Below are 12,598 nucleotides of genomic sequence, written 5' to 3' on the forward strand. Positions count from 1 at the left end.
TTCTTCCACAAACCATTTCTGTATGGATATCACTTTGTGCACGGAGGCATTGTCATTATGAAACAGGAAAGAGCCTTCTGCAAACTGTTGACAAAAAGTTGGAAGCACAGAATTGTTAAGATTTCCCTTCAATGGAACTAAGGGGCCTAGCACAAACTATGAAAAACAGCCCCAGACCATCATTCCTCCACCACCAAACTTTATGGTTGGCACTATGCATTGGGGCAGGTTTCATTCTCCTGCTATCTGCCAAACCCAGATTTGTCCGTCGGACTGCCAGATGGTGAAGCGTGATTCATCACTCCATAGAACGTGTTTCCACCGCTCCAGAGTCCAATGGCGGCGAGCTTTACACCACTCCAGCCGACGATTGTCGGGGATCTTAGGCTTGTGTGAGGCTGCTCGGTCATGGAAACCCATTTTATGAAGCTCCAGACGAACAGTTATTGTGCTGAATTTTCTTCCAGAGGTAGTTTGAAACCCGGTAGTGAGTGTTGAAACCAAGGACAGACGATTTTTACGCGCTATGCTTCAGCACTCGGTGGTCCTGTTCTGTGAGCTTGTGTGGCCTACCACTTCGTGGCTGAGCCATTGTTGCTCGTGGACATTTCCACTTCACAAACAGCACTTACAGTTGACAGCTCTAGCAGGGCAGAAATTTGACCGAACTGACTTGTTGGAAAGGTGGCATCCTATGAAGGTGACACGTTGAAAGTCACTGAGCTCTTCAGTAAAGACATTCTACTGCCAATGTTTGTCTATGGAGATTGCATGGCTGTGTGCTCGATTTTATACATGTGTCAGCAATGGATGTGGCTGAAATAGCTGAATCCATTAATTTGAAGGGTGTCCACATACTTTTGTATATATAGTGTTTCAAAGTTGGCCTCCGGTCCTCTTTCTCATTTAAATGCTCTCCTTCTCAAACTGAACAGAACATAGCCTATAGGCTAGTCTGTGCTTAAGATTTTGGAATAGGCCTAATCAATAATAATTTTCGAGAAGGCTGGGGCTCAGGGTTGGCATATCCATTGCAGTGTGTAATGCAGCCTAGTTTTAGTTACACCATCCCAGCAGCTATTTTAGAAATATGAGTTTGCTCTGTGCTTCCCTGAGCATGCACTTCGTAGGCTATAGTCAAAAGGCTATGGATCATTTTTTAGAGACCACATTAAATAGCCTATAGGCGCAATTGATATTGCGTGCCCAGCGGAGAATCAGAGATGAGGGGCGGCATCAGGCACACATCGATATATAGCCTAATTAACAACTAATTCTAAAACACTGATAAATATTGAAATTTCATCCATTACAAATTACATGACCCTCCCCTGGACTAGATTTAAAAAATACTAAACTCTCTCCTTGGCCGAAATTGAAAAATCATAACCCTCCCACATTCTCCTCCAGGTAACCGTTCTGTACATTTTGATCTGTTCCCTGCTACTTCTCCTCTCATGCTGTCTCTCTCTGTCACCTTCACCTTTTTTTCCATTTCTGCCTCACCCTGCCTGTATTATTTAGTTTATTTCCCCTCTGACTTCACCCCCCACTCTTTCTATCTCTCCTTGTGTGTGTGTGTGTGTGTGTGTGTGTGTGTGTGTGTGTGTGTGTGTGTGTGTGTGTGTGTGTGTGTGTGTGTGTGTGTGTGTGTGTGTGTGTGTGTGTGTGTGTGTGTGTGTGTGTGTGTGTGTGTGTGTGTGTGTGTGTGTGTGTGTGTGTGTGTGTGTGCACTTGTATGCATGTGTGTGTGTTCAGGTGTGCGTATGCTGGACGGGGAGGTGACAGACATGGTGGAGGCCCACTCCCTCAGCCTGAACTCACAGCACATCCACATCTACAGCGCCAGCTGGGGCCCAGAGGATGATGGGAAGACGGTAGACGGCCCCGCCAAGCTAGCCAAGGAGGCCTTCCTCCGAGGAGTCACTGAGGTCAGTCATTACTGGAGCAAACAAGGTTCATGATACATACCTACCAGATGTTGTTTCAAAGAAACACACATAGAAAGGATAGGATCAACTGTATTGTCCCAGAGTGGAAACTAGTCTTGGACTCACCGTACTGCTGTATTAAATTCTACGTTATACACACATACTCACAAATTATCTTAGAAGATGACTAGGTTTTCCATTATGATATCCAGTATAAATGATTTCTAAAGTAAAACTCTGACAAGTGATACAACCGCCATACTTGATCTTGAGCGTGTTCTGGCCTGGAGCACCAGCAGGAATTACTGTCATGTCACGCCAGAACTGTAACTATTCACCACTGTCTTATTTGATGGGTTTACTGAGAGTATGTTATTCAAATCAAGTTTATTTATATAGCCCTTCGTACATCAGCTGATATCTCAAAGTGCTGTACAGAAACCCAGCCTAAAACCCCAAACAGCAAGCAATGCAGGTGTAGAAGCATGGTGGCTAGGAAAAACTCCCTAGAAAGGCAAAAACCTAGGAAGAAACCTAGAGAGGAACCAGGCTATGTGGGGTGGCCAGTCCTCTTCTGGTTGTGCCGGGTGGAGATTATAACAGAATATGGCCAAGATGTTCAAATGTTCATAAATGAGCAGCATGGTCGAATAATAATAAGGCAGAACAGTTGAAACTGGAGCAGCAGCACGGCCAGGTGGACTGGGGACAGCAAGGAGTCATCATGTCAGGTAGTCCTGGGGCATGGTCCTAGGGCTCAGGTCCTCCGAGAGAGAGAAAGAAAGAGAGAAAGAGAGAATTAGAGAACGCACACTTAGATTCACACAGGACACCGAATAGGACAGGAGAAGTACTCCAGATATAACAAACTGATAGAGTCGCCAATGACTAGAGTTTTCAATTTGTCAGAGCTAATGGTGGGAAGCTTCGGCGTCTCAGACCCCGTAACGGGAGGAGTAGAGACCAGAGAAGACTCGGCCTCTGACTCCGACTCGCTGCTTAATGGGGAAAACCGGTTGAAAGTTTCTGTCGGCTGAATGAGCGACACCGGTTGAGCATTCCTACAGCATTTCCTTCCAGAAACCGTGAGAAAGTTGTCTGGCTGCGGGGACTGTGCCAGGGGATTTATACTACTATCTGTACTTACTGGTGGCACAGACGCTGTTTCATCCTTTCCTACACTGAAATTACCCTTGCCTAACGATTGCGTCTGAAGCTGGGCTTGTAGCACAGCTATCCTCGCCGTAAGGCGATCGTTCTCCTGTATATTATGAGTACAGCGACTGCAATTAGAAGGCATCATGTTAATGTTACTACTTAGCTTCGGCTGTTGGAGGTCCTAATGAACCGTGTCCAGATAAAGCGTCCGGAGTGAAAAAGTTGAGGGAAAAAACAAAAATATAAACGGTAATTAAAAAGTAAAAAACGTAACGTTGTCAGGTAGCAAAATAGGTTGGCAACAAACAAGTCTGCAAGTTGTGACCGGAAATGACGTCAAGCAGAGAGCACGCAGTAGACCTGACATGATAGTTACACCTGGTACTTCAGGCCAGAACGAACACCCAATACAATATCCATATCATACACATCATACACATCTCGTAGAACCACATACAATCCCCTCGCCTAGTTTCTTCCCCTGCCCTCTGAGTCCGAGCAGGCCCATTGGGTTTGATGGAGTGAGCCCCAGATGGATTGGACAAATCATCTGAGGTTAACGAGACCATTCCTCATGTGTCAGCATGGGACATTAACAGAAACCCATTAATACAATGGTGGAATGACAAATGGGAGAGAAGAAATAGGAGAGAAATTGCTGACGTAGGGTCAGATTTAGACAGGAGGGGAATAGAGCAGGGGTTCTCAAAGTTGGGTCCGTGGCCAGATATCAAAATATATATAACAAATCTTTAATGAATATTACTAACAACAACAGATTAAACCAATTTTGGGCAAGGGATCTGTGGAATAAGTTTAAAGGTTGTAAAATAATACAATGTAATATTATTATTCTACAATTTCTGTTCTTAACTGTGGGCAACATGGGTCTGAGATGCTCACAGGCATATTGGTATTCACTGTAGTCTACCAATTACAAATATTTCAAATCGATACTTCTTGTATTCCCCATTTTTTTAATGCACTGTAATTTAAGCTTTAAAACTGCAATTTTTTTAAGTTGTAACATTAAAAAAAAATCTCTCTGCCCCTTGACACGATGTGTGGAATTGCAGGAAATTAGCTTTAAAGACAGCAAAATGTTCCTTCCAGGGCCTGAGACTTGGTTCGTCCGGCCATGCACTTGCCAAAGTTATAGTAGACCTTGTATGCTATGTTTTATCTCACTCAAGCTGTGTTCTGATTATGAGGGGGTCCCTGATGAATTTGCTATCACAAAAAGGGTCCCCGGTCCCAAAAGGTTTGAGAAACCCTGGAATAGCGAATAAGCCATATTTGTAAAAATGTGGGAGAGGGAGTTTTAATGGAAGATATAAGATTCATATCGTAAAATCTCATATCTAACACTAGTTTAATGGCAGGTTGATGCTTATTGTTATGAGTCTTAGATAGGCCAGCTGCAAAGCCATACTTTGCTATATTGTAAAAATTCATGAAAAAAAAGTGTACTTTTTGTTGCTAATTTGAAGTTATGGTTAGACATTAGGGTGAGCAGTGTGGTTAAGGTCAGGGTTAAGTTTAAAATCAGGTTTTTGAATTCACGATTGTACCAGCTAGTGACCACTCTGCAGAGCTGCCTCCAGTACAATTTGATGAAAAATGCTAACCTGCAGGATTATAGAGCAATGGAAAGAAAATAAATGCCTGCAGCAAAACAAGACATTCCCGGAAAGATTAGGAATACCTGTTGATTTAGTCATTAAGAAAACAAGCAATGCATCAGTGGTGAGAATAAAATAGGGATTGTGAGGGCTGTTGGCCTTTTAAATGCCCATCCAGCCCATCCAGTGGTGAGCAGGAGAGTCCCACTAAGTCATGCTGGGGCAAACACTCCACAGAGGACAGGGATTAGGAAATAACATTCTCACAGCACTACTTTAAATCCATACAGACTGTGGCTAAGTTCCCTAAGCAGTGTTGTGTGTGTGTGCATGTGCTTGTGTGAGATATGATTTGTTTTGTTCATGTCGCTGGCACTCCCACGCCCACCTCCACTGCTTCTCATCTCAGTCTCAGCTGGAGTTGAGGCACAATGCAGTGTGAGGTAGAGTGTGTGCCTATTTAGCCCCTCTATCCCTCCCTTCATCTCGTCTCTCCCCTGCTCTTTTATGCAACCTCTTTCACATTTTCAATCAATCCCTCTATTTCTTCATATCTATCCAACTGTGCCACTCTGCTCATATCCTTTTCATTATTGAATGTTGTCTTTCTCCACCTCGTTTTCTCTCTCTCCCTAGCTCCTTTCTCTCTCCCTCTCCCCCCAAATGATATCTTCTCCTCAGTATACCTCCTCTCATATTTGGTTATGAAAAGAAAAAAAGCTTCAAAGTATATCTTTATTGAGATATGCTTACCGCCTGTTGTGATGGAAAGGCCCAATTAATCTGTTTCATTTAGTTGTGACTAATGGCATCTTTATGGAGATGAAAGATGGAGAGGAGGTGGATATAAGTGTATTCAGTAGATACTATTATACTGTATCACGATGCCGCTCCTCCCAGTACAATGATGCCCTAATTTATCTGTCTAACAAATCACAATCAACTAACTGTGTACAGTAAATAGCCTGCCATTGTTTATGAATTACAGTGCATCCGGAAAGTATTCAAACCCCTAAATCTTTTCCATATTTTATTACATTTCAGCCTTATTCTAAAATTGATTAAATTACACACAATATCCCATAATGACAAATCAAACAGGTTTTTAGAAATGTTTGCAAATGTATTACAAAATAAAAAACAGATTTATCTTAGGTAGAGGCAGGTAGTCTAGTGGTTAGAGCTTTGGATTAGTAACCGAAAGGTTGCAAGATCAAATCCCCGAGCTGACAAGGTAAAAAATCTGTCGTTCTGCCCATGAACAAGGCAGTTCCTAGGCTGTCATTGAAAATAAGAATTTGTTCTTAACTGACTCGCCTAGTAAAATAAATACAACTTACATATGTATTCATACGCAAAAACCAAGCCATGTGGTTGAAGGAATTGTCTGTAGAGCTCCGAGACAGGATTGTGTCACAGCACAGGTCTGGGGATGGATACTAAAACATTTCTTCAGCATTGAAGGTACCCAAAAACACAGTGGCTTCCATCATGTTTGAAGTTTGGAACCACTAAGACTCTTCCTAGAGCTGGCTGCCCGGCCAAACTGAGCAAACACGGGAGAAGGGCCTTTGTCAGGGAGGTGACCAAGACCCCGATGGTCACTCTGACAGAGCTCCAGACTTCCTCTGTGGAGATGGGAGTATCTTCCAGAAGGACAACCATCTCTGCAGCACTCCACCAATCAGTCCACTCCTCAGTGAAAGGCACATGACAAGCGTCACGTCTGAAGGAAACCTGACACCATCCCTACGGTGAAGCATTGTGGTGGCAGCATCATGATGTGGGGATATTTTTCAGTGACAGGGACTGTGAGACTAGTCAGGATCGAGGGAAAGATGAATGGAGCAAAGTACAGAGATATCCTTGATGAAAACCTGTTCCAGAGCGCTCAGAACCTCAGACTGGGGGCGAAGGTTCACCTTCCAAAAGGACATCAACCCTAAGCACACAGGAGTCGCTTCGGGACAAGTCTCTGAATACCCTTGAGGCAGCCAGAGCCAGGACTTGAACCAGATCCAAAATCTCTGGAGAGACCTGGAAATAGCTGTGCAGCGAAGCTCCCCATCCAACCTGAAAGAGCTTGATGCTCCAGTTTCATCTGACCTGAGCCCTAGGACCATGCCCCAGGACTACCTGACATGATGACTCCTTGCTGTCCCCAGTCCACCTGACCGTGCTGCTGCTCCAGTTTCAACTGTTCTGCCTTATTATTATTCGACCATGCTGGTCATTTATGAACATTTGAACATCTTGGCCATGTTCTGTTATAATCTCCACCCGGCACAGCCAGAAGAGGACTGGCCACCCCACATAGCCTGGTTCCTCTCTAGGTTTCTTCCTAGGTTTTGATCTTTCTAGAGAGTTTTTCCTAGCCACCGTGCTTCTACACCTGCATTGCTTGCTGTTTGGGGTTTTAGGCTGGGTTTCTGTACAGCACTTTGAGATATCAGCTGATGTACGAAGGGCTATATAAATACATTTGATTTGATTTGATTTGAGAGGATCTGCAGAGAAGAATGGGAGAAACTCCCCAAATACAGGTGTGCCAAGTAGCGTCATACCCAAAAAGACTCGAGGCTGTAATCACTGCCAAAGGTACTTCAACAAAGTACTGAGTAAAGGGTCTGAATACTTATGTAAATGTGATATTTCAGTTTTAATTTTTTTTATACATTTGCAAAATAAAAATAAAAAAAATTTTTGCTTTGTCGTTATGTATTATTGTGTGAAGATTGATGGGTGGGACAATTTAATACATTTTAGAGTAGTGCTGTAATGTAACAAAATGTAGAAAAAGTCAAGGGGTATTAATACTTTCCGAATGCACTGTATGCCAGCAGCAGTACAGTGTTTGTCAGTAGAAATACAATAACATACAGTATCATAGGGAGGGAAGGGATGTCAAGGCTTTTACAGAATGGGGGAAAACATCCTTGTCTGGTGAAATATTTCATACTATCAGTCTCTCAACTTGAAACTCACACAAATGCATCCACGCATGCACACACACAAAAACTCCATCTCTATCCATCTCTCCACATACACACCCTGGAACGTGTGGGTGTGCTATCTATGCCTGTGTGTACTGTATGTTTGTTTAAATATGTGTATGTGTGTTATCTGTGCTTGTGTGTGTTCTAGATGCCTGCATGTTATCCTTATCTTTATGTGTACATTTCCAGGGCCGAGGCAGGCTGGGCTCCATCTTTGTGTGGGCATCGGGGAATGGTGGTCGTGAGAAGGACAGCTGTAACTGTGACGGCTACACCAACAGCATCTACACACTATCCATCAGCAGCACCACCCAGTACGGCATGGTACCCTGGTACAGCGAGGCTTGCTCCTCCACCCTCGCCACCACCTTCAGCTCTGGGAACCCCAACGAGAAACAGATAGTGAGTAGTAATAATAATACAAATAATAATAATAATAATTTGGTGGGTGCTTATATTCGTCCATTGGAAATGTGTTTTTTGCATATCCAAACTCCCCCTGAGACACCCCGATAAACACACACACACAGACCTACATTCACCCTCACCATGTTCTTCAGCTTTGGCAGCCACAACAAGAAACAGATAGTAAGTACCACTGATACACACATACATACACACTCCCACCTTTGCACCTAGACTCGCCACATATTTTCAGCTCCGGAAACCCCAATGAGAAACAGATCGTGAGGCATCATTATTGCAATCCCTCGAGGTCCAGGAGGATCTCTTCATCACACACAATAAAGCACAAAAGCACAACATAAAACAGTCTCCTAATCATTTGGAATAATGATCCACCCACACACCCACAGTAACGGCAACCTTAACCAGAAACTTTTAGCAAGTACCTCTGATACACAAACACATACACACATGAGGAAACCTCATAGAAACAGATTGACACTGGCAAACAAACACACTCATATCTACAGCAGAGTAAACCTCCACGTGAAAAAGACATTGATTCATACCAAACTAATGGCCTAAACTCACCGAAGGCGAGCATGTGTATTATTTATTTTGGAATGCATTGTTTAGAATTATAATGACCCAACCGAAGCAGGGCGGGTCCGCTTTGATGCCTCGCTCAATTAGAGCGTGTCTCTATTTTTGCGTTTTATCGCTGCCACTGTAGTCACACAAAACAATAGAAATCATGTTATCATTCACTCTCTTTCGAGCTCATTTGAATTGGAAGAGGTAGTTAAGGGTTGAGGCTTTAGCATACATGCTAAATTAGACCAATTCATCCACTTATCAAATCTAATTTTATTGGTCACATACACATGTTTAGGAGATGTTATTGCGGGTGTAGCGAAATGCTTATGGAAACACAACATCACTATCAGCAAAGATGATTGGAGACTATCCTGCTAGCATACAGTCACTGCTCTGCCTGTCCCATCGTTTCCACCCGCCTCGCTCTGCTTGCTCCGCCCACCCGCTTCTGGTCAGTTTTTAGCTTAATAGTGACTAATATACTGACAAACAGTCCAAGAAACAGCACACTTCCTCTAAGCTTTTTGTCAATATAGGGACCACAACTAACTTAAACAGTCCTGCAACTCAACGCTTTCTCCGCTTTCCTCCCAAACACACCAGAGGGCTGCTGCAGGTGAATAAACATACACCTCTCAGTCTGGCTGTGTCACTGTGTCACTCTGAGGGGATTAAGTCTGCCTCTGACAAGTGACACAACACTCTAAACTACGTCTCTGCTCTGTCCCCGTTTTTTCCCTCCTCTCCTCTCTCACAACATTCCTTCCATTTTCCTCTTTTCCACCACTTTTTCGTCCCTCCTAGGACGACACTCCATTTAGTATGATATGTTACGTTCCGTATGGTTACGTAAAACAAACTTAAGCTAAAGGCAAAAAAAAAAGTAGGGTGGTTGGGAGGGTGTATAAAGAGAATGTCTAGCAACCATGGTTGCTCGGGGTGGACAGCTGGGTGTATAAAGCGAACATCTAGCAACCCAAAGGTTGCAAGTTCGAATCTCATCATGCATAACTGTAGCATTACTACTTTTTAGGTACTTTTTCATGTTTCTAAATTATTTTTAACCTATTCATTCGGAGAACACATATCTTTTTTGTTTTTTACAACTTTTCTGCTACATATACATGCATTTTACATACATGATACTTTTATATATAGCAATCACATAACAATAATACATTACCGAACATCAGCTCTTTAATGCCACCCCTCAGCCACACTCAGCCCATCCCACCTATCACCATTAGACCTCAGCTCTTTAATCCCGCCCCTCAGCCACACTCAGCCCATCCCACCTATCACCATAGACCTCAGCTCTTTAATCCCACCCCTCAGCCACACTCAGCCCATCCCACCTATCACCATAGACCACCCTCCATTGGTTTCCATGTGCCATATATTTTTCAATTGTGCTGTGATGTTTTCCATACATTTTGAACCTTTCTAATCGTATAGTATCCACAAATTGTGAACCAAAGATGAAAACCTTTTCAACAAGTATTATTATATAAAATCACCCAACACTGCTATTTGTAAAGTTAATTTTAAGTGGATGTTGTGATTTTTTTAACTATTCCTGAACCTGTGACCAGAATCAAGCTACATAGGGGCAATACCAGAATAAATTATCTAGTGATTCTGTCTCTTCGCAGCAAAATCTACAGAGATGAGATTGTTGTATGCCCCATATATATAGCATCCTGTTGGTGGCAAGAATGTTGTATAATAATTTAAATTGAAAAACTCAAGTGTCGAATCAAGTGTTGCTTTTTTGTATCAGTTCATAAAACCATGTGCCATGGAATCGGTACGTCGAAAAATCTCTTCCCATTTATTTTGCCACCTGTATGGTGCAGCTGTCAACATTTTTTGTCCTCAAATTAAACTGGTATATTTTTATATTTATGCCAATTATTTTCATACAATTTGTATCTATAATATATGGCAGACCAACAAGTTCCCTACCTTCTTCAACTTGCATCCTCCATTTTTGTGGTAATGCTGCAATCAATTGTTTCTAAATCTGGATTGAGCAGACATTCCCATATATTTTCGATAGCTGCAAATGTGACATAACGCCATCATTTCTATTCATAATATCATTAATAAATATGATAAAATGTTCACACACAAAAATCCATAAAGAATGTTTTATTATTAATCAGTATACTGTATTTGAGTTTAACCATAATATTTGTTGTAATATTTGTTCTATCTTTTCTGGAGGATAAAACTGAAATTGTAACGAGCTTTGTATGGCTTGTTTAAGAGGGCGATACTTTAAACAAAATGTAATTTTCAATCAGTCAGAAATGAGAAGTTGTAATCTGTATAAAGGCAAAAAAGGCCGGTTTTGAACAAAGTATGAGCCTTAAGTATAACGTATGTATGAGGGAAGCTTTTAGTGAGTGAGATGTTTACATTTTTTTATTTAATATTTTTTCCCCCCAAACGGGTATTCTTTATATGAATAGACACATTTAATTTTGTCTGTCTTAGCATTTCAAATTAAATTAAATATTTTGGCTCATATGATTTAAAAAACGAGTTGTCTGGAGTAGGCAGTGTAAGTAAACTGTGATAGGACCAAAGAGTTAATCAATGTGATTTATCCATAAATAGACACGTGTCTACCTCTCCATGGTTGCAGAATCTTCTTTATTTTTGCTCACTTTCTATTGAAATTGATTGTGATAAGTTCATTTACATTTATTGAGATATGAATACCAAGTATGTCTACTTCACCATCCGCCCAATTTATTGGTAAACTACAAGGTAGTGTAAACACTGTGTCTTTTAGGGATCCAATACATAATATGATACACTTTTCATAGTAAATAGATAGGGAGACAATGGACAACCTTGTTGTACTCCTCTTAAAAGTTGAGAAGTAACCATTATTTACTATTTTACACCTGAGGTTGCTGTACATAGCTTTAACCGATTGTATATGAGATTCACCAAAATTAAAATAATCCAGGCATTTATATATAAATTCTAGTCATACTTTATCAAGTGCCTTTTCAAAAACTGCTATGAAGACCAGGCCTGGTATCTTTGATGTTTCAACTACTTAGCATGTTAGCTAACCCTTCCACTAACCTTAACTCTTTTAGCTAACCCTAACCCTAACTTTAACCCTTTGACCTAACTCCTAAACTTAACCGTAACCGTAACCGTAACCCCAACTCCTAGCCTAGCTAACTAGTTAACGCTAGCCACCTAGCTATAATTCATAACATATCATGTGTTTTGCAAATTCGTAACATATTTTGTAATATATCATATGAAATTTGTGATGGACATCCACAAATGAATACAACCATACGAAAATTGAGTGTCTGAGATTTACATACAGAATAATACGAAATGCTCTGAGACCAGAATGCCTAGGCAGAAGTCACCCAAATTACAAAATCCTTACTTGAGATCCACATACTCACACTTCTTTTGCATAGATAAATAAAGCATTTACACAAGTTGTATAACTTCCATGCAAATCAGATCTCTATATAACTGATGTTTTTTACTCTCGTCTCTCTCTCTTCTCCTAGGTGACTACAGACCTGAGACAGAAGTGTACAGACTCCCACACGGGGACGTCAGCCTCAGCCCCCCTGGCTGCTGGGATCATCGCACTGGCTCTGGAAGCCAAGTGAGTTATCTCCGTTACACTCTAATATCTCCGTTAACCTGCCATCTCTCACACGAGAACATCTCGTCATCTCTCTCTCTACAACATCTCTATTCAATTCGTCTCTCAATAGAATATAGTCTCTCAATATCATAAGACAACCGACTGGAAAAGAGTAGTGTGTGGTGGAAGGTGAGTCTGGCATGGCCAGCCAGTGATCAGTTCTGTAGACTAAACTCTTAAAAACAAAAGATG

General features: G+C 41.7%; 1 protein-coding gene across 5 annotated transcripts in view; it reads left to right on the plus strand.

Annotated features, from left to right (window-relative positions):
- furinb (furin (paired basic amino acid cleaving enzyme) b) overlaps positions 1-12,598 on the plus strand; it is a 198,925-nt gene that overhangs the window by 156,933 nt on the left and 29,394 nt on the right. For all 5 annotated transcript variants that reach the window (XM_052465969.1, XM_052465971.1, XM_052465970.1 and 2 more), the window contains 3 exons: positions 1,759-1,931; positions 7,897-8,109; positions 12,264-12,364. In XM_052465969.1, the coding sequence (XP_052321929.1) occupies positions 1,759-1,931; positions 7,897-8,109; positions 12,264-12,364 (487 nt within the window). The remainder of the gene's footprint in view (positions 1-1,758; positions 1,932-7,896; positions 8,110-12,263; positions 12,365-12,598) is intronic.

This window comes from Oncorhynchus keta, chromosome 17 (assembly GCF_023373465.1).
Source record: "Oncorhynchus keta strain PuntledgeMale-10-30-2019 chromosome 17, Oket_V2, whole genome shotgun sequence".
Lineage (NCBI taxonomy): Eukaryota > Metazoa > Chordata > Actinopteri > Salmoniformes > Salmonidae > Oncorhynchus > Oncorhynchus keta.